Source organism: Branchiostoma belcheri, unplaced genomic scaffold (assembly GCF_001625305.1).
Source record: "Branchiostoma belcheri isolate BF01 breed outbred unplaced genomic scaffold, Haploidv18h27 scaffold6, whole genome shotgun sequence".
NCBI lineage: Eukaryota > Metazoa > Chordata > Leptocardii > Amphioxiformes > Branchiostomatidae > Branchiostoma > Branchiostoma belcheri.
The window spans coordinates 6944501-6967197 of NW_017804242.1; the positions used below are offsets into that span (position 1 = coordinate 6944501).

The following is a 22697-nucleotide window of genomic DNA, read 5'->3' on the forward strand; positions in this document are numbered from 1 at the left end:
GTAGGAGACGTATTCATGCTTGTTGATAGCACTTTTACGATACCTAATTGATGCACATTTAGTGTTTCGGTTCAGTCTGCTTAGAGTGAAAATGTACTCAGAAGTTAAACGTGTTTGTTGACTAGAAAACTTTACATGATGTGTAGGAGACGTATACATGCTTGTTGATAGCACTTTTACGATACCTAAATGATGCACATTTAGTGTTTCGGTTCAGTCTCGTTATAGTGAAAATTTACTCAGACGTTAAACGTGTTTGTTGACTGAAAACTTTACGTGATGTACAAATATATATGCAGCATTGCTTAAATTTAATGTTTTTATGGCTATCAATAATTGTCCTATTGAGAAAATGTACTGTTCAATGTATATATATGCGTCAAAATGTAGTGAGTGACCAGTCCCTGAGGCTTAAACTAATTAAAATATATTCAATAAGAGTCATTTCACGAGAAAACCAGGCAGAGGTCGGAAGATGGGGGTCCGGGTCAAATCGGCTCATACTTTGCATTAATGATATGTTCATAGTACCAAACATGTAGTTTTCTTTTTCAAATGATATAATCTTTATTATTATTATTAGTTAAAAAAACAAAGAAAACAGAGGACATGTTCACATACAAGAAAAATAAATACCCAGAGACATTTTGCACAAAATACATTAGTCTGACAATTTACCATACTGTGGACCCCTTTTTAACATATGTTTATCCATTTCCCCACAGTTTTGTGCTGTAACATATTCTAATCTGTGATAGTATTTAACATAACCTATAAAACCCTTAATCGTGACAAACTTGTACTGTCTGTTCTTAGTAGTTATATATGTAGTTTATGGAATGACTCTTAATAGTTTGACTTCTAGCGTATAGGAATCAACAGTATATACTTTTATTTTGTACATAGATCCTCAGTATTGTTATTTATGTAATGTATTCCGTATATGTTGACCGCCGGCTTGTAAATGTTTAAAAATGTAAATGTAAAAACAAATTGTTATGTACCATTTCCAATGAGTTTGCCATGCCGTAAATCATTTATGTTTAGTAGTACATGTTTTGGTTTTCTATGCCATGAATATCTACAGTCTTTGTTATGTAGCCCATCCATATACACATCTCTAAGTGGCTATATTTAGTTTGCAATGTTGTTGCAGTGCAATAAAATGTGGTGGCTTGTAGTACATTTATTGGCTCCTAGTATTATTGGAAAACGTGTACATGTATCAGCTATTAGTTTTGTTCTATCATATACGAGTCTTCCTCAGATTTGCATATCGAAATTTCTGTAATTCTCATGTTCATGATTTTTGACTAGTAGAAAGCTCTTTAGTTTCTGGCAGTAAGTAATGTAAGTCGGCCCCCTAGCAGCTTGTTCTGGGACCGCGCGGCCGCAGGGGCGTTTTTAAACATTGTAAGGAGGATAACTCAAGAACCGCTTGACCGATCGTCATGAATTTCGGTATGCGGGGAGCTTAAGTGATGCTTGACATAACTAAACGGAATATATTTGAAATCATAATCTGATTTTTATAATTAATGATGAAATGCTATAAATTTGTTGTATTCCATTATAGGACGATATGTCAGCAAAAACTCTGGTCGGCTTTCTGCCAATTGTAGAGAGATCCCAAAAGATAGTTTTCAACTTCGATTCATGTCACCTAAGATCAACGGATTAACTTTAAAGTTAGTTAGGGTTGCAATTTTGCAAACCCTAACGCATCGTGCATTTATACTATTACCAAGAAGCGAGAAGAAGTTGAAAAGACTAGAATACATTAGGCATTTATATATACATGTACATGTAATAGTTGATTAGCCCTCCACGAAGCATACTGTCTCTTATTAGCGTGACACTCCTACCGGGACCAGACCGGGACGGCCTGTTGCACTGGGCGGGGGGACCTATTAGAGCCCCCGAGGAAAACAGCCTGCCTGAATAGCCCCAACACCCCCAACCACGTAAGACTAGATACCGGGCTATTCCTGCTTAGGCCATGTTGATTTGATTATATGGATGACATCCGCGCGCGCATGAATTTTTGGCCTTTTTAAAAAAAAAAGGTTTTCAACCATACTGTAAATCGTGCAAAACAGTTGCTAAATGAGCAAAAATATACCATAAGTTGCAAGGAAATCATTTAGAAACGATACCAATGTCGTAGAATGCCAAAATCAAAGGAAAAAAGACAAAAATGTAAAAAAAAGAATTCGAAGAGTAGATTATTCACCATAACATATTCTGTGCCATTTGTTCAACCTTCATGACCACGTAGATTTCATAGTGAAAGCAACTTTTTTTTTGTTTGCAAAACTTTTTTTTTATTCGCACGCGCGCATCAGTTTTGGGGTTCCCAGAGGATGTCATCCATATAATCAAATCAACATGGCCTTACGAAACATGCGAGATTTCCCCATTAGAGAGTAATCCCGCACTCCTGCCAGCTCAACCTACCGATATCTGCCTAAACTCACAGGAAACAGGAATATTGTGTAGCTAAAGTCATGGCAGGAAGACAGTCAAGACCAGCTGCATGTCGGATCACATGATAAGTGATGACTTACTGTGAAGTGCTTTGAACATTATGAATGAAGACCTTTGTTGCAAATTTCTGCCACACTTGGCTAAGTACAGGTCAAAACAAGATGAATGGTCACTCTTAATTAACATATACAAAAGTAACTAACTATCGAATAAATTCAACTTCTCCACGCTTATCAGTTATCGTAGAGATAAAGGTACAGATTTGTTTTTTGATGGGTGGTTTGTCTAGTCGCATTAGGAATATGAATTTGTCTAAAGTACTTAGGTGCATGAAATAGGGGAATAGGTGTTGTACAAACATATACAGTTCATTTCTCTCTTTGCTATACAGTTCACATTCTATTACAAAATGGCGTTCGTACGTCCTCTATTCTGTTCAACTTATATGACGAGATAATATTGCCAGCTGCCGTTAATTGTGTAATCCGCTCTAAGCAAGTCAGGAAGATACTAGGAGAGCCAAAGACAGCTGCAACTTGGCCGTTCTTTTGTTTGAAGTACACTGCATTTCCGCTTTAGAGCATGCAATGTGCGCATCACCATCTTTAGATCACATACCATTATCGACTGTAAAGTTCTATCGCTCTTATTGCAACTTTCACCTGTCCTTGTAAGCTTAGTCTCCACGCTCAGAGAATCGTGCAAATTTTCAGACAATTATAGCCTGGTATCCAGTCTGATTCGTGGTCGGGGCAACACTCTGTCCCGCCCGCCTCACATAGGTGTCCCGGTGTGTATTTCACAAGAGATTGATTAGCCCTCCACGAACCCAAATCCCTTTCTCTTATTAGGCCACACCAAGTAAATTTTATGGATGACGTCCGCGCGCGCATTGATTTTGGCCTGTTCCTAGAAAAAAAAACAAGAAATTCCGCTTCCTGTAACTATGACCAAAGCGTCACGACAGTGCCAATCGTCAGATTAATTGACGTGAAACCCGTAACGCGAAAACAGGACAGGACGACAACTGCTGTTCCACCTGTTTTATTGCTGTTTTGATGATGAATAAAAGACTTCTTGCTTGTTAATCTGTGTCACCTCATTCAATTTGTGTCCTAATTTGTCATCTCTTAGTATGTTCTAATCTAGGCATCTTGTTTTTCAGGGCCCTTCTTGTTTTTTTCTCACCCTCTCGCATTAGATTTAGGGTCTCCAAAGGACGTCATCCATAAAATTTACTTGGTGTGGCCTTAGCGTAACACTGGGACCAGACTGGGACGGCCTGTAGCACTGGGCGGGGGGACCTATTAGAGCCCCCGAAAACACAGCCTGCCTGAACACCCCAACCACGTAAGACTGAATACCAGGCTAAGACAGTTACAGTCCACACAGCATTATCAGCTTCAGAATCAGTCTAAACAATTAAGCAAAACTCGTTTGATACATCATGATTTTTTAAAGAAATATTTTACAGCTAAAAGAGTAAGACACAGCCGCTTTGCATGTTTATAATTTTATTTGAGAACGCAAATGTATTTTAAAAAGTTGAAAACTAAGCAAATATTGTTATATGAGGTAATCACGATGATAAACACCGTTGCCTGCTTGGCATTTTATCTATTGTAGTTCGCTTTAAAAAATAATAAAAAAAGAATTGAATCTTCTTACAGTGAGGCATTTCCATTATTACTGTGGTATAAAAACGAGTAGACTATTATCTTATTCCGGTCAATTGTTCTTCTTTCCACATTAACGCGAAAGGCGCCCTGATTTTCCTATCGATGTAAAAAAAACTAATATTAATAAGTGCTTTTATTTAAAACAAGGGAAATCGTAGATTTCAAACCTCCGGGTTTTTTTGTGTTCTATTGGTTTAGATTATTTGTTTGTGTGTAGTATGAAAGTTATGTGCGTAATATGGTTTGTATGTGTTTGATGGCTACTGACGGTTTGTTCGGTATGGCCTGTTGATTAACGTGACAGCCTGCACCGTCACCCGCGCCATTACCCCCGCCGTCCATCCCGCGCCGTCATTGCTGCGCCGTCACCCAAATTTTTATCGGAACCAGACACCCCTCTGTTTGACCCTTTTGAATGCTAAGACGCAAAACTGCAACCGCCCCATTCCTTAACAACATGGTAATTACCATTTTCAGCATGGCGGGGGTGTCCAGAGCACTTAAAAACCTTTTATTTCGACGCCCATAAACACATATGCAATTAAACAAAAATGTTCTGCATCATCTGCAGCCCAATATCAATACGTATACCGAACCACAGACAAATCCGTCCAGCCGATCGCGAGAAACAGCTGCTGACAGAAATGTTTCGAACCATAGTAAAACCTCCTCGCGGAAGGATATCTCCTTCCCCGGAGGTAAAAAATCTTCCTTCAAATTTGTAGACTAACAAAAATGGTCTTTATGCCTCGGGAAATGTCCTTGCCGCTGCGACCATGTTGGTGAGCTTGTCCCTGAGCACGTCCCTGGACAGGAAGCCGAGTCCACAGTCGGGGGCCAGCACCAGTCTGTGTGGCGGCAGGAAGCGCAGGGCCTCCCGAACCCGTCCCCGGATCTCCTCCACGGTCTCCACCCTGCTGCGGGCTATGGCCACCACCCCCAGCACCACGGTGGTCCGGCTGAACTTGGACAGGAACGACAGGTCTGTGGGGCAGTGCGCGTCTTCTATGGACACTTGACGGGGGAAGAATAAGAAATGCCTTTTTAAAAAACCGGCCAAGAAGGGAATAGCTGATTGGGTGGCGTGAGTTTGATGACGATGTGTGACTCAAATAAGTTGGTGATTGGAAGGGGGAAGAACAAGAAATGTTTTTTACGGGACTACCACATTATTCATCGCCATTTGAATGAAAACCAAGCAGATGCCAGTAGGAAAGGCCTGCCGAATGAAACAATAAGCTACGCAATTCTTTACCGCGAGTAACCGCTAATAAACTATCACAAACTAACTCTTCCCGTTTGAAAGAGCTCATGATACATTACAATTGTTTATCTAAGTCCAGTCTTATTAGCACTAGTCCAATTCAAGTCACCAAGGTGACACACATATCGTCATCACCCTCACACCACCCAACCAGCTATTCTCATTTTAGCCCTGTCATTTTTTAAAAAGAATTTCTTGATCCTTATAATGCCAGAACCTACTGTCTACTTCATCGAGAAACTTTACTTGACAATTGATTTCATGATTCAAATATATACTAGAAAGGCCAATATTTGCTTTGGAGAAAATACAACGATGGGTTCACCACATTTTACGACATGGCAGGGAAAGAATGAGAAACACAAGGGAAAACAATGATTTACATTGATATAACTATACTGTAATATGAAGTAACATACAACTAAAACAACAGTTGGATAGCTATTCCCTACTTTATTGGTTAGGATTTTTAATTGCATAATGCAAACTGTTGATTTTCAAAATAAAATAAAAAACGTTCATGCCCCGCATTCCAATGCTGGAGCAGGAAAGCTTGAAATACCTACCAAAACACTTGAATACAGACATACTGTTAGTATGGAAATGCTCTGTGCAGGTGTTAATCAAGTTAAATCCCAACAGCCAATCAGCAAGAAATGCTCTGTGCAGGTGGAAATGCTCTGTGCAGGTGTTAATCAAGTTAAATCCCAACAGCCAATCAGCAAGAAGAATAGAGGAAAGCTGCATGCCTATTGGTTGATGCCCTGCATTCCATTGTGATGACTCATGCCCTAACGTGGTAAACACGGCACACTAACACAGTAATACATTTGCTATAACACAGCCAAAAAACTCAAATAAAACCATTCTAAAAGCCCGTATCACAAAAATTTAAAAACGCCTAGGGGTATTTGCCCACTGTACCTCCATACCAAATTTCAGGACCTTAGGCCCTAAAATGAAGAAGCTGAATCCATTTAAAAAATGGCAGGAGAAGAAGGAGGAGAAGAAGAAGAAACACCAGAAAAAGCAATATGGGTTCACCACACACCACTTCGTGGTGTGGTGAACCCATAATAATTATATATAAAGGGGTTCGAGATCTCTTTCGTTTCCCAAAACTTTCTTAACCCACGGATAGAATATGCTATGTACAATATGACAGATAATTCTGTCTGTGCAACTTAAAACGTCATCTTTTTTTCTCGACAAAAATTCCAACAGGAAGAAGGCAGGTACAGAAATAGGCCCTACGTCGGTCGAAACCAGCGCTGTCCAGTTTGCCCGCCAACCTTCCGTACAGCGATCTGTCCGCCTTCAGGTAGTCTTCTTGGTCCTTTTGGAATAAACTTTAGTTAGAAAATAATTGCCGTTAAAAATAACTTCTTGTGTATGTTTTTTGCTCCTTTTGGAATCAAGACGACCTATAAAAGGCAAGCTACTTTAAGTACAGTTAACAACAGCATACAAATGTATGCTTAACATGGATGAAAAGAACGTATCTACAATTGCAAGTACAGCATATCCTTTTGTATAGCATCCTCTGTGTACATGTGCTTACCAGGTAAAGCGGATATCCACAGCAGGCATGTACAACCTTGGTCACCTCTGGAGGAAGACCCTAATGTGTGGACAAATAATAGCATGATATAAGATCATAAGAAAAATGAACATGTGTACAGATCTTGTAACAACAGCGTCACATAATTTGTATGTTGACGATGAGTAGATCATTTTGGTAAGTCATGAAAAGAAAAGAAATGGGGCTATTTCCTGATAAACGTCTGTGGCGCCCCCCGTCCTTGTTGAGGGATGGCTTTCTTCAACCTATGATCCACTGCTCACCGAGTCACGTGTGTTATCTGCATAATGTGACGTCACAGAAGCGATGGATTGCTTACTCTTTGACAAAGACTGGAGTTGTACCGTCAAACTTTTGAGTAAGTCCAATTTTTCGTGTTGGAAATTTACAGTTAAAAGAAAAGCTTGCTTCATAATGCATGGCTTCTACTGGCACAGAGGAACGTTAAAAATAGGATATTGGTGATACACTAACAGAATTAAGGTATGTGCATAATGATGACCTAATATGCATAAATTCCACTCACCTCAAAGCACCTTGAAACGTGTTCTATCCCATAATCCTCGGCGATGTCTGGTTCCCGCATCATGACGGGTTCGTCGATCTGGATGTACTTACACCCTGCGGCCGCTAGGGCGCGCACCTCGCGGTTGATCACCGATACCAGGGCCTCGCTCAACTCGCGTCGGTCTTTGTAAAAGCGGTCTGTGATATGACAGAAGTTACCGGTAAAGGTAAGTTTACAGAATAAGGAAAACATGTTGTTTTTGCTCAGTTTCCTCTTCTCCAAACACAAAAGGTCAATGACCTGAACCAAGACGGCTGTGATCATGGTAACTGGTGTTGGGTTACATAATGTTGCAATTTTATAGCAGGAGGGATTTACAGTCCTGTCACCATATATTATGTGAATGTGTTGGAGTAAGAATTAACAGAGCAGACCATATGGGAAGGTAAACATCATGCATTTGCTTTGCAAATGTTACCTTTCTAGTTTACCTGAACAAGTTAGCACCACTGTTCGAAGTATACGTAACTTACTTTTAGTAGTTCCTATGATGGTCATGGGTCCAGGTATGGTGATTTTGACCGGATGTTGGGTTAGACCCTGGGACGCCCTCCATTCCTCTACAACAATCGGCTGGTCTTTACGTGGTCTGACCTCTGACACCACAGTAGGGAAGTATCCGGTAGTAGCCCCGTTCCTGTAAGTCACTTTCTCCAACTCCTCAAAACTGAAACCCTCCAACTGACGACTGTGAAGAAAAGGACGTAGTAATATTAAAAGTTTTTAGTAGTTTTTGGCGACGTCTCAGGGAGGAGCCTAATGGTACAGTATTGTGTGCAGTTTGCAAGAATTCTAGGAATTGTACAGGAATTTTGTCAAAAGGCATGGAATGTCCACAGGAATGTCTCCCACATCTATGCCCACATTCCTGGAAACCCTTGGGAAAACCTGTCTGCGCCGGATGCCCTACTTTCCGCGACCCCGGGGCTCGTTCACTATATACTCAGGGGACGAGTGCACTGTATCTGTCTAGACTTAACAGGTACCAAGGCTTCCTTAAAATCATTGCAGTGCCATGCAAACAATAACCCTGACAGCAACCATCGTCGCCATGGCAATTTATGTTTTCATTATAATTGCCAGTCTTGTTAGGGCTTGAAAACCATTTTTTCCAAGTCAATATTGTAGTGAGTTGAAACAACAGTCATCCTAATGTACGTGTATATATCCATATTCATGTAGCAAAAATGCTGAAAATTTTGAATGAAAATGGATCCTGGTCTGATTTTTAGGGTGCCATCCAGCAAATAAAGAACTCATCTTGCAGTTTGTCCGCGCTGTTTAAAACTTCCGAAGTATGACATACATACAGAAGCAAATGTGTTTCAATTCAGACCTACCAGAAATGGTAGATGTAGTTCTCTCTACGCAGCTCGCCGTCTGTGATCACGTCGATCCCGATGTCGATCTGTTCCTGGATCACCTCCCGGATCGCGCGTGTGATCTGCTTCTCTAGATCTGGAGCGTAGTTTTTATATAAGTTGCAAAACCCGGGTGTACATGAAGTGCGAAATGGAGCGAAATGAAACGAAATTTTGTGCTATTCGCGATCTATTATTTTTGATGTATATTTCGTCCCATTCCGCTCTATTTAGCATTTTCTGTACACCCTAGCAAAACTGTCTTTCTAAACAGTGTTGGGTCTGACTTTGGTTGCAATATCATATCCAACGTACAGAAGAATCGCCAATTCTACTAGATCGGAGTCTCTATCCTAGTATACAGCAATGGTTTTCTGTTGACTTGACTAACATGCATTGAAAACTGTGTATACCTTCATAAATAATTTCATCAGGTTGGTAAACGAATGAATAGCATGCAAAGTTCTTTGATTACAACTATTTATTTTTCACTAGCCGACGTTTCGATGACCGTCTGTCATCTTCATCAGGGCAGTTCTGACTGGTTTGCTGTGCACTGACGCTAGATGTTACTTGGTGCATAGTGCACTAAAGGCACTGTTACTTGGTTCACAGTTTTTACTGTTAACAATGCATTTTCGAAGCAAGTAACAGAGCGCTGTGAACCATGTAACACATTTAGTGCACGAGTTACATCTAGCATCAGTGCACAGCAAACCAGTCAGAATTGCCCTGATGAAGATGACAGACGGTCATCGAAACGTCGGCTCGTAAAAAAATAAATGGTTGTGATCAAAGAACTTTGCTCTTCATGCATATGTGTCTACCTTCCTTGTCAGCGGCCCTCTGGAACTCGTTGTAGTCAGCTGGAGTGTACTTGTAACCTTTGGCCAGGTTAGCGTCCGTGAACCAGTCCGGAATCCGCAGGTAGTCCGGTTTAGGGTAACTGCCGACCACGGTCGTCAACATTGTAGAGACAATTCCACCTGTACCTTTATAGCTATAGAAAGGGGGAAAGCAATTTAGGAGAGGGCCTGCATGGGGGGCAGTGATTACGAATTACACAAAATTTTCGCCGCCGACTACGAATTACGTTAAAGTCTCAGAGGTGCATTGATTACGACTTAACAATTTTCGGCTAATGTCCTATTACAAATTACGTTGATTATAACGGAGGCTGCCTACGAATTACGAAGTCTAAAAAGGCCTGATTACGCCTTACGAAGAAGGGCACGCAGGGCAGGATACCGACCTAAATGTGAGCGTAACGCTGCGCTGAGCTGAGACAGTCCAAAGTTCTGTTTATTCTATATTTTCTGATTGCGCTCTCTGACAGGCTGACCTTTATGGTCAATATAGCGGCCCTCAGTCGACTTTGTTTTGCCAGAGTCAGACCTGGCATGTCACATGGCCGAATATGGCTTCCCAAACACTGATTAAATAGTATTCTATCTTTATGCAGCAAGTTTAAACTGTAATTTCCAACACAAGACATTGTACTCACCCAAATTTTCGACTGTGGATTGTTCATTCTCAGACAAAGACTGGGTTTGTAGTAACTTTGTACGATCGAAAATTTGGGTGAGTCCAATTTCTTGTGTTGGAAATTGCTGCATAATGACTTCTACCAACACAGATGAACTTTCAAGATAAGTATTTTATCTTAGGCCACACCAATTTAATTTCTTGGTTAACGGATTCGCCGCTTCATTTTTTTATGATTTGCAAATAAAAATAAAAATCCAGAATCAACTGCAAAATGCTCATATTTTGCCCTGAACAGTTGAAAACAGACCTTTTCATCCTAGTTGTCACAGTTATTCCATCTTTCAATGCAATGGTATCATTAAAAGTTCAAAATTCATTGTTTAAATTTTGAACCAGCCTGGTGTGTTGAGTTCATGGCTCCTATCGTACCATTTTGGGGCATAATAGGATGCCTAGGCCTGTTTTTATTTTAATTTTTTTTTCGCCCGCCCGCTCCATTATTTTTCTAGAAAAATCCGTTAACCAAGAAATTAAATTGGTGTGGCCTTAGACACTTTTTGTTGAAGTTCTGAGTTTTACAGAAAACAATTTTTGACGGTTTTACCCCAAACATCACATAAATGACGTCATAATTACACAAAAGTTGTTGTTATGAATCACTTTTATTACTACACCATTCTCTGAAAATTTAGTGGCCGTACGACAAGTGGTTGTTGAGTTACATGTACGTATACAGGGGACGGGCCTCATTAATATCATGAAAAGGGTCAGTGCTAGAATTTCATATTGTCGTCCCATTCTCTAGTTAAAAAAGGTTTGTTTTAGTTTTACTCAATTTTTATAACAGATCGAGGAACAGCGTTAACTTAGTCATTTAAACAACCTACCGTTAACGCCCATTCCTATGAACCGTGAATCACATTCCTTTCTATCAATTTTAAAAAGAAGATAAAAGAGTGAGACACATTCACTTTGTATGTTTTATTTGAGAACAGGAATGTATTTTGAAAAGCTGAAAAAGCAAATATCACGATGATTAAACACTTTACTTCTCTAATTCCTTGGTACGGTATACATACATTCATCCATTGTAGTACGTTTCAAAAAGGTAAAATCTTTTTGTAGGAAGGCACTTAAAAATTACTGTGATATGATCATGGGTGCAAGAAGACGCGATTTAAATGCCTTCTATCTTTTTCTTGTTCCTGTCTTATACCTGTAACTCTTTCCACATCTACCCAAAAAAGACGTCCTGCAGCTTTTATTTTAAAAAAATCTTTCTTGAAATTTGTTGACCTAGTAAGAAAATCTATCGAAGTATGTTCTTTAAGCCTCTGGAAATGTCCTTGCCGCTGCGACCATGTTGGTGAGCTTGTCCCTGAGCACGTCCCTGGGCAGGAAGCCGAGTCCACAGTCGGGGGCCAGCACCAGTCTGTGTGGCGGCAGGAAGCGCAGGGCCTCCCGAACCCGTCCCCGGATCTCCTCCACGGTCTCCACCCTGCTGCGGGCTATGGCCACCACCCCCAGCACCACGGTGGTCCGGCTGAACTTGGACAGGAACGACAGGTCTGTGGGGCAGTGCGCGTCTTCTATGGAGACTAAGAGGGGGGAAATACATCGTAGTTACTGTCTACAGAACCAACAAAATTTGTAAACAACTAGCATAAATTATGCAAATGAGTTCCTGATTTGAATAAGTTATGTTAAATGATGTTTAATAGACAAGAACGAAAGGTCTGTGGGGCAGTGAGCGTCTTCTATAGAGACTTGAGGGGCCGGGAGAAAAATACATGGTAGTCAGTACTCTCTCAACAGAACCAACATTGTTAACAAGTAGCATCTCCTCATAAATTATGCAAATGAGGTCCTGGTTTGAATAAGTTTTGTTTAATGATGTTCACCTTCACTTAACGTCGAAATGCGGTAAATGTGAAATTTCCGGCAGTTGCCATCATGAAATTATACCATTTTCTCATCCATTACGCAAATTAGGTCTTCATTTACATAACGCACATGCGCGCGCGCGCATAAACACACACACATACTGTCGTACACACACACGCGCGCGCGCGCGCGCACACACACACACACACACACACACACACACACACACGCACACGCACACACCACAGCACAGCCAACAACAATACGAACTAGGCGTTTGTTCTTTTTGTGATAAGATAATAAAGTTATAACATTACTTTGGTCGAACCCGGCGTTATCCAACTTCACTGCTAGTCGGTCGTACAGTGTCCTGTCCGCTTTGAGGTAGTCTGTTTGGTCCTGCAGTAAACATGCACGTAGTCTTCATTTTCAAAAGGCAAAAAAATTGTAAATTGTCTTATAAAATTATACGAACATGTTAATATAACGATAACATTTCCGGAACCGTGTGACTTACCAAGTATGATGGGTATCCACAGCAGGCGTGGACAGCCTTAGTCACTCCAGGAGGAAGACCCTGGTGGCAGAGAAATCAAAGTTTCATCCTCTTTTTGCATTCAACTTAGGGAGAAAGCACCGCTGAAAGTTTTTGGACCGAATTTGAACATAGTCGCAGGTCTTACCACAATTTTTTGTCACAAAAGTTGGGGTCTACATGTTTAAAGTTAAAACTTAAGTTAACACAAAAGATTGTACGTTCGCACCTAGAGTTTTCCACAAGTAACTCTGGTCTTCTTCAATGGACTGACCAAATGAGACAGTCACGTGGTTTCTCTGTCAAGCCTGGGGTTTATATGATACTACTGGTATATTTGCAGAGATGGTTTCTGTGAGTTTACCATCATGTCATTGTGAGTTTTGGCTCCGCGACGCTCGAAAAATTTTAGAGCGTTGCGGAGCCAAAATCCGGATGGTACCCAGGCTATCTGTGAGTTACCCATAGCATTGTAATTTGTACATACAAAAGAAATATCACCTCGAAACACCTAGTGACGTGTTCTATCCCATAATCCTCTGCTATATCCGGGTTCCGCATCATGACGGGTTCATCGATCTGGATGTACTTACAGCCTGCGGCCGCTAGGGCGCGCACCTCGCGGTTGATGATCGACACCAGGGCCTCGCTCAACTCCTGTCGGTCTTTGTAGAAACGGTCTGAAAAATGAATGAATGAATGGATGGATGAATGAATGAATGACTGTAGAATTCCCGTAAATAAAAGTACAATTTTCTGGTATCTGTTGATATTTCTCCTGGCTGATTTTAGTAGATCATTATTTATTATACACATAATCTGTATAATAGCCTTGGTGTCATTTGTTCAACCTTCATGACCACGTACATTTCATAATGAAAGTAACTTTTTTTTTGCAAAACATTTTTATTCGCACGCGCGCATCAGTTTTGGGGTTCCCAGAGGATATCATCCATATAATCAAATCAACATGTGATTTTTCCCACGTGTGAAGGGTCAAAGGTTGTCTGAAGTCGATATCGCCCCCCGTCCCGGTTGAGCGAAGGTTGAAGTGCCCTGATGTATATCGTGTATTGACCCCTTTGCTGACGTCACACGTGGGAAAAATCACATGTCTACAACATTTGGGTCAGATAGCTGAGGAAGACTGAGTGATTCAGTCGAAAATTCCGGTGAGTGAAATTTATGAGTTGGAGAGTTTAAATTTTTCATAATGTAATTTACCAACTCAGATGAACTTTCATGCCAACATGGCCTTACTTACTTGCCGTAGACCCTATGATAGTCATGGGCCCGGGGATGGTGATCTTGACGGGGCGGTCGGTCAGGCTCTGCGCCGCCCGCCACTCCTCCAGGACGAACGGCGTGTCGTCCCGCGGGCCGACCTCCGACACCACGGCGGGTACATACCCCGACCACGCGCCGTTCCGAAATGTCTCCTTCACCAGGTTATCAAAATCAAACCCGTTCAGCTGACGGCTGGGTGGAAAAAAAATGTCAAGATGGTTTGGTTTGGGATATCCTTTTTATGGGTTCACCACACCACTTCGTGGTGTGGTGAAACCATATTGCTTTTTCTGATGTTTCTTCTTCTTCTCCTCCTCCTTCTCCTCCTGCCATTTTTATGGGTTCACCACACCACGAAGTGGTGTGGTGAAACCATATTGCTTTTTCTGATGTTTCTTCTTCTCCTTCTCCTCCTGCCATATCTTTAAATGGATTCAGCTTCTTCATTTTAGGGCCTAAGGTCCTGAAATTTGATATGGAGGTACAGTGGGCAAATACCCCTAGGCGTTTTTTAAATTATTGTGATACAGGCTTTTAGAATGGTTTTATTTGAGTTTTTTGGCTGTGTAATAGCTAATGTATTACTGTGTAAGTGTGCAGTGTTTACCACGTTTGGGCATGAGTCATCACAATGGCATGCAAGGCATCAACCAATAGGCATGCAGCTTTCCTCTATACTTCTTGCTGATTGGCTGTTGGGATTTAACTGTTAACTTAACACCTGCACAGAAGCATTTCTGACAGTATGTCTGTATTCAAGTGTTTTGGTAGGTATTTCAAGCTTTCCTGCTCCAGCATTGGAATGCGGGGCATGGACGTTTTTTTTTATTTTGAAAATCAACAGTTTGCATTATGCAATTAAAAATCCTAACCAATAAAGTAGGGAATAGCTATCCAACTGTTGTTTTAGTTGTATTTTACTTCATATTATAGTTATATCAATGTAAATCATTGTTTTCCCTTGTGTTTCCCATTCTTTCCCTGCCATGTCGTAAAATGTGGTGAACCCATCGCTGTATTTGCTCCAAAGCAAATATTGGCCTTTCTAGTTTAAAATAGTCTCTACCAGGCTTCAGAAACGGCTGGAAGGAGTAGAAATTGGCCAAATAGACAGGTAACACGCAAGGAGAGTTGGTCCTCCCAAATAAAGAGTGCAGTTTGTCACTCTAGTACCAACTCCCTTATCGATGCTGTCTATTTGGCTAATTTCTATAGCCTCTACCAGGCTTCGAGAAGCGGCTCGAAAGAGTAGAAATCGGCAAATTAGAGAGATAGCATGTCAAGGGAGTTGGTGCTGCTGCAGCTGGTGGTAAAATTTTGCCGCTCCCCAAGCTTCCCAAAGCCTGGTAGAGGCTACAATTTCTTATCTTCTCAGTCACTTCTGAAGCATGGTAAAGGCTTTTTATTAATTTTAGCATAGACGCAGATAATGAATAGAATGCAATAGAACCCTATCATCATCATCATCATCGGTCGACCGTATTGGTCGGGGTTATACCGCCCCTTACGAGGTGGCATACCCTTTCGTTAGCTTAATACAAGACGGGGTTCGCCACGCCTCCCTATATAAAACAGCAGTTAGGGAATATTTAGAATTATTAGTACAAAATGTGCATGTATAGAGCGAGCCTTCAGACAAGTACTTAGTATGCAATCCCCGCTTCCTTCGTTCCCCTGCCGGGGCCCGGTCGGCCAGTTAGCCAGGGTGCCATCCGTTTTGTAACGGGACTCCTTCTTGCACTCACCACCCCGAAAAAAAAAACGGATGGCTCCCAGGCTACCGGGGCCAGCTTCTGTATAATTTTGATGTCCCGTCATTATGCCTGTCAATCTTCAGCACCAACATGCAGCCAACATAGTCTGTTCGGGAAAACAGATACACCAACCCACAGCTCAGCTACACAAAAATGATGCTTTTGTACCAAAAGTAGAGAATGTAGTTCTCTCTCCGCAGCTCGCCGTCTGTGATCACGTCGATCCCGATGTCGATCTGTTCCTGGATCACCTCCCGGATCGCGCGTGTGATCTGCTTCTCTAGATCTGGAAAAAAAACAGATTAAAGTTTTGCTTTTAATTAAACAAGAAATGTTTTTAAAAATCTGACTGGGGGCCAAGATGGGAATACATGTAGCTGGTTGGGTGGCGTGGTGACGATGTAGGACTCAAATAATTGGTCACCTTGGTGAATTGAACTGAATGCTAACAAGACTAAAATTAAAATGCACAGTTTAGAGTTAAAACTTTTGGTCCAACACAGAAAACGTTCTCTCACCTAGAGCTTTTGACCAGTCACTCTGGTAGACATGTTACTACCAACACAGATGAACCTTCATGATAGTAAAATGCACAGTTGTAATGTATCACACGAGCTCTATCTAACGAACAGTTTCCCTCCTCACATCTGCTTGGTTTTAAAAATACTGGTAACGCATCCGATACCCAACGACCCATGATCACATAAGGGGTTTACGGAAAAGACTGGTTGCCGGACCTGAGCTAATGATACACATCGTACCTGTGTCATCATTCTGGAGGATATGAATGGGGGATCTGAGTAGCCTGGCGTGCTAGCCAGCCCAGGTAGACAGCTGGTAATTCAGCCTGTTCCGTAAACCCATCACCCATGGCCAACCATGGCACGAAGCCTTGACTCGCCCGGCAACAAATCATTAATATTTCAGGGTGGGTGGCTATTAGCCTGGTATCCAGCCGTTGGCGGGGAGCGGATCTTGGGTAGCGGACTAAAGCTAACAAGGCTGGATACCAGGCTATGGCTATTGTGCATTTTGACAAACACTATGTACAGTGCTTTTATTCTTGATCCTTCTTGTTTTTCTTCCAGTCTTCAAGTCTCTTTTTACCTTGCTGTTGTATTTTGTCCTTCATTTTAATGTCTTCTCATTTTATTTAATCCGTGTTTTTTTTTTCTGCGACCTGTAACGTTACCTATTAATTTCAATTAGACGAATGTACACAATATTATAGGGGCATTCCTAAATCCTAAATTCAATTGAAGAGTTGTCCCTGGTTCTAGGTCATAGATTTTGTACGCGGCCCGACAGGAAGTGTCCTTCCGAGGCCAAGGACACCTTGCCTCCCCGCATCTGCTTGGCGCTTGGCTGCCTCCAGTCCCTGACACGGTGTCCCTGAACTTTGCCCGTGCCGTGAACCAACAGCTAGATTACCGCTTTGTGAAAAGGCATCGGTCCGCAAGCTGTCCTCTACCCTGGGTGCCAGACTTGTTTCTGAGGCCGTTAGCCGTTTTCCTTCGGCAGCCAGAAGCCCTTCGCCCGCCTGTCTAAAGTTTACCGCTACAGCTAAGGTCCCAATTGGGAAAAGGGGCCCTGGCGGGTAGTTCCCGGGCTGTTTTTTACCACTTTCGGGCGGGACCCCGACGTGGCCCCGCGGGGCACCCTGCGGCTACCGGGCTATTTTTTGGCCCGTCGGGGCCCCGAGAAGAATTTAATTCTGAGTTAAATTCTACCCGGGCCCCGCTGACAAAAAGACGCCGTGACCTCATCGTGAGAACACCGAGAGGTACCCCTCCGGTTGCCGGCAATCCACCGGGACACATTTCTTACGTCACAGACCAGATGAACAGAATAAAGGTGTGTACTTCGTAAACCCGGGTAAAATGTGTGACCTCACAGATCAAATGATCACAACAAATACGTGAATTCTGCATTACGTATAGGTCAATACAAGACATCGTCAGAGAATCTGCTGGGTACCTGCCGGGTGCCTGCCGGATACCGACCAAAGAGGGTGACAAAATTTCTAACAAAATGCTACTGAAGGAAACTTTTAATTGTGACCACGACAGCCGATGCCCGCTCGACTCCTGAACCCGGCCGGAGCCAGCCGGGGCTACATCCCCGACGGGCACCGGCGTAATTGGGACCTTAGCTTACGAGGGGAGTCCAGCCCGGGGTGAGTTTGACCGTCCCAACAACTAGGCCAAACTCCCCCCGGGCTCGACTCCTGGCCTATAAAATAAATGTATAGGTCACGCGGCCAGACTGTGGCCAGGCAAACATACAGGCTAGCTTCTCGGCTCCGAAAATTTTATCTAGCCTGCTAGACTTGAGAGATAAAGAAGAGCCGGGATCGGGGCTTGTGGCCTCCCCCAGCCGAAGAGAGTACTCATACTAGCATCCTGCCCCCAACAACAATGGTTTCCAAAAATAACAGTACTCAGGAGAATTCATGACCTTGCACGCGCGCATGTACGCCAGTATACAATGGATATATTGACCTGCCGATCTCTGTCTAGAACAACGACGAACAAAATGCGGCTTCTACTAGTAGATCTCGCCGGTATCAGGGTGGGTATGAGCTCTAACGAAAGACTGGAAAGTCCTGTACCGCTATAAAAATATACTATGATCCCCTACCTTCCTCTGAAGCTACGTCCCTTCTGAAGTCGTTATATTCCTGTGCGGAGTACCCCTCCTGACCAGTCCTCACCCCGGGCCTGGCCCTGAACCAGTCCGGGACAGGAACACTCTCCGGCTTGGGGTAACTCCCGATAACTGTCGTCTGCAGAGGCATCTTGACGAGAACGACTAGCTAAATTCTGCTCCGTAACCTTCCTATCGGACTTCCTATTAGAAATGTACCTAAGGCCTCAGCAAGTAAATTTTATGGATGACATCATCCGCAGACTCCAAATCTCATGCGTGGGCGAAAAAAAAACAAGGCGGGCCGAAAAAAACAAGGTTCCTACATTTTAAAATTTTGACTCAATCATTACAAAAAATTGTACAAACATCACATATACACAGCCAACATCACATATTACTGCATCAAGTAAGAAACAAAACATTAGATCAGAGCCTTTTCTTGTCTCATCTCTTCATATTTATCTGCCATCCACCTTCCGGCATGGCAACAGACATCTTTGCCTATTTTCTGCATGGTGACCACTGTCAGAAGGCAACAAAATGCTACAAAATTTCTTTTCTTGTTTCTTGCTGCTGGCTTCGGGTATGCATGGAGTTGATTTTCCCCCAACTCAGATGTTTCGGATTTTAACAATGACTCCAGCAAGTAGTGGTATGCGTGGTATTTTGAACTTTGAATTTTGGGCACCAAATGGCAGCCTAGGGCGTACAAGCGTAGAAAATGGCTGCATTTGTCTAGTTTCCTCTATGGAGGGTTTATTGAGTGCAAAGGAGTCTGGTGGAAACTAGATCCCCTACCTTCTTCGGAGGCTACGTTCTTCTGGAAGTCATTATACTCCTGTGCCGAGTACGACTCTTCTTGTCCTGTCCTGATCAGAGGTCCTGACCTGAACCAGTCCGGGACAGGAACACTCTCCGGCTTGGGGTAACTCCCGATAACTGTCGTCTGCAGAGGCATCTTGACGAGAATTACGACTAGATTTTGCTAAATTATGCTCCCTGGGCTTCCTATCGAACTTGGATGTACACAAACCCCCGGCACGACCTTAACCGTGGTAGTCCGTTGTTCTTTTGGCTCCGAACCGTTACTTCCGGGTATCCTTGCGCGCCAAGTGTAATCCGCCCGTTTGACCTAGATTTCGCTCTGCGCCTTCCTAAGAGTGGATTTGCAACCCCTCGCGCCGTGGACTGTTAAAAAAAATTCAGGTCTAGAATTTTCTTTATAATTTACTAGGGTATAGTCAAGGCTTGGGTCTTTCTGCCAGTATCAGTCATTTCTGCCGGAAATTTTTTTTATGGGATTATCCTATGCGAAAATTTGCATATTTTGGGCATTAATTTTGGAGTGAAAATAATGTTTTTTCCGTTGATATTACCAAACTTAAAAAAGCAGGTCTTGTAGCTGAAGATATCCTTTCGTCCCATATACAGTTATTTTCCTTCCGAATTATTCCACGGCAGCGACGGTCGCTAGATTTGAGGGTGTGCAGCTTCGAACAGAGACGCCAAATAAACTGGGGTGTGCTTAAGTAGTAAGGCCATGTTGATTTGATTATATGGATGACATCCTCCGGGAGCCCCAAAACTGATGCGCGCGTGCGAATAAAAAAAAAGTTTTGCAAAAAAAATGTTGTTTTCATTATGAAATCTACGTGGTCATGAGGGTTGAGCAATTGGCACAGAATATGGTTTGGCGAATAATCTAGTCTTCACGTTCATTTCTTTACAATTTCGTCTTTTTTCGTTTGATTTTGACATTCTACGACATTGGTATAGTTTTTATTAATTTTTTTTTGTAACTTATGGTATATTTTTGCTCAATTTGCAACTGTTTTGTACGATTTACAGTATGGTTGAAAACTTTTTTTTTTGGAAACGGCCGAAAATTCATGCGCGCGTGGATGTCATCCATATAATCAAATCAACATGGCCTAAGGCACGACCGATTTTGACGAATCAGCGCAGACGGGCCAAAGCAATTGCAGTCGTTGTTTCGTGGCAAGAGTTGATTTTCCCCCAATGATTCGGATGTTATGATGTCTTCAAAAATGACCAAGGACGTTCTACTCAAACAAGTAATATGCATGGTACGTGTACTAGTATTTTGAATTTTGAAGTCGTAATCACCCCACGTACAACCAGGGGTGTACAAGCGTAGAAAAATATCTTTATAAGTTCATTTGTGTGATAAGATGTTAACCACGTTATACATTTGGCTCAGCCCTTTAGACTCGCCCTCGGGCGGTATCACATGCACGCGACCTCAGCTAGCGGCATGGCAGGCGCATGGTCCGGCCTTGGCCCCCTTGTTCTCTACGGCGTGTAGACAGGTGTTGTCTCCCGGGCAAAACCCTTTGTCTACCTGCACCCACACTCCGTGCAGTGCTTTTTAGTCGCCACAGTATACACTATTATTATAGAACTGTGGCGTTTTCAACCGGTTCTTCACACAGATACGAAGACCTATTTTATATACATGTATATACTCGTAACGTTATAGTAGTACGCGGAGTCTTGTATGTAACGTTAACCTCCGACCTTTGATATGCAAAGTCCAAACTCCAAAAGGGCATCTCTAAAAAGCGTTTAATATCTGCTGTGTTACAGCTTAGAAGACCCAAATTGCCGTACGTTGACTAAGCATTAGCCAGGCAGAGTATTTTTTTCCGGCTCCAAACAGCCGAAGTTTTTCTCTCTCTTAGTCTATGTCCTGTTTATGGTCATAAAAAAGCTTCCTCTGACCTTGACTTCTGACCTCCCGTAACAGTTGCCTGATCAGAACTATATCCGAAGATAGGCGGGCGTACTGCTTTTGGCCACCGAAGGGAACCGGCTAACGGTCCGATATACAGTCTGGAGCTCAGGGCCTCACGGTGGGTTGACCCTGCGAAGGCCTGGGAATAGTCTGGCATCCAGGCTACTATGAACTGATAACTATGAACCCCTCGCAACTGAATTTTGATAGTACCAAGGTATAATGTCCCTGATAGAACCTACCTTCCTCGGAGGCTACGTCCCTTCTGAAGTCGTTATACTCCTGTGCGGAGTACCCCTCCTGACCAGTCCTCACCCCGGGCCTGGTCCTGAACCAGTCCGGGACAGGAACACTCTCCGGCTTGGGGTAACTCCCGATAACTGTCGTCTGCAGAGGCATCTTGACGAGAAAACTCACCTCCCAACGCAAAGTACTGAGTACACATGATATGGTCAGACGGGCCAAATCAACGGTACTTTTTGTTTGATGGGTACTAAAAGGACCCAAAGAGCTGATTTCAGTTCAAAGATTTGTTTTCCATCAAAAATAACAACCAAGCCATTAAACATTAATGCACGCCTACATTTTGAACTTAATACATGTAGGCCCGTATGAACACCCCAAGGAATTACAAATAAGCTATAGTAGTTGTGTACAATCGTAGAAAAATGGCTGTACCAGTCTGGGGTGTATGATGTAGATTTAGTACTTATTACGACATTTAGGATATCATAACCACCAAATTTAACGTCAACTGACGGCCACTGCATGCGCCATGCTACTGGCAATTACCTGTGAAATGCTACTAAAAGTCTACTGTAGACAAATCCTCACCAAGGAACAATTCGAAACAAGACTGGCAATATGGAAACATACATTGCCATGGCGACGGTGGTTGCTGTTAGGGTTATTGTTTGCATGGCACTGCCATCATTTCATGATTTTGGGGAAGCCTTAGTCTTGACAGATACACTGTGCATTCTTCCCCTGAGTGAACGAGCCCCGGCGTCACAGAAAGTATATATAGGGCATCCGGGGCAGAGAGGTCTTCCCAAAGGTTTGCAGGAATTTGGGCGTAGATGTGGGTCAGAGAAATGCCTGTGGACAAAATTCCTGTACAATTCCTAGAATTCTTGCAAACTGCACACAATACTGTACCATTAGGCTCCTCCCTGAGACGTCGCCAAAAAAGAGCAAGGAACACCTGTCAGTGCCAAGTGACACATCTAAACCCGAGCCATGCATTTGTATATACATGTTTATGCATTTATAGCACATGTATAGCACTGCAAACAACTTGATCACCAGGTGTAGGGGTACTAGTTCAAATACTAGTATACGGATACAATTTCCCACCCTGCATCTGCTTGAAGATTATGATCACCGAACTGCACAGTGGGTAAT

At 42.6% G+C, this 22697-nt stretch overlaps 2 protein-coding genes across 2 annotated transcripts; both read right to left on the reverse strand.

The window, feature by feature from the left end:
* Positions 1 to 4833: 4833 nt before the first annotated feature.
* Positions 4834 to 10017, reverse strand: LOC109482521 (5-methyltetrahydropteroyltriglutamate--homocysteine methyltransferase-like). The gene is made up of 7 exons (XM_019785253.1): positions 9769 to 10017; positions 8921 to 9038; positions 8054 to 8268; positions 7539 to 7717; positions 6992 to 7051; positions 6685 to 6766; positions 4834 to 5180 (listed from the first exon to the last, which is right to left on the reverse strand). Exons 1-7 carry the CDS (start codon positions 9908 to 9910, stop codon positions 4909 to 4911), a joined length of 1068 nt encoding a protein of 355 aa, XP_019640812.1. The 5' UTR covers positions 9911 to 10017; the 3' UTR covers positions 4834 to 4908.
* Positions 10018 to 11465: 1448 nt separating this feature from the next.
* On the reverse strand, positions 11466 to 18815 carry LOC109482519 (5-methyltetrahydropteroyltriglutamate--homocysteine methyltransferase-like). Its single transcript, XM_019785249.1, has 7 exons — positions 18530 to 18815; positions 16058 to 16175; positions 14113 to 14327; positions 13350 to 13528; positions 12831 to 12890; positions 12631 to 12712; positions 11466 to 12027 (listed from the first exon to the last, which is right to left on the reverse strand). Exons 1-7 carry the CDS (start codon positions 18684 to 18686, stop codon positions 11756 to 11758), a joined length of 1083 nt encoding a protein of 360 aa, XP_019640808.1. The 5' UTR covers positions 18687 to 18815; the 3' UTR covers positions 11466 to 11755.
* Positions 18816 to 22697: the final 3882 nt, after the last annotated feature.

Bases quoted from the DNA above. Each gene is read 5' to 3' on its own strand.
- LOC109482519 (XM_019785249.1), bottom strand. From the start codon at position 18,686: ATGCCTCTGCAGACGACAGTTATCGGGAGTTACCCCAAGCCGGAGAGT. The intron at 16,176-18,529 runs GTAGGGGATCAT...TTTTTTTTCCAG, and splicing joins GGACGTAGCTTCAGAGGAAG to ATCTAGAGAAGCAGATCACA. The intron at 13,529-14,112 runs GTAAGTAAGGCC...TTCATTTTTCAG, and splicing joins TATCATAGGGTCTACGGCAA to ACCGTTTCTACAAAGACCGA.
- LOC109482521 (XM_019785253.1), bottom strand. From the start codon at position 9,910: ATGTTGACGACCGTGGTCGGCAGTTACCCTAAACCGGACTACCTGCGG. The intron at 6,767-6,991 runs GTAAGCACATGT...TTATTCCAAAAG, and splicing joins GTGGATATCCGCTTTACCTG to GACCAAGAAGACTACCTGAA. The intron at 5,181-6,684 runs GTAGGGCCTATT...TCCCCCGTCAAG, and splicing joins CAGCGCTGGTTTCGACCGAC to TGTCCATAGAAGACGCGCAC.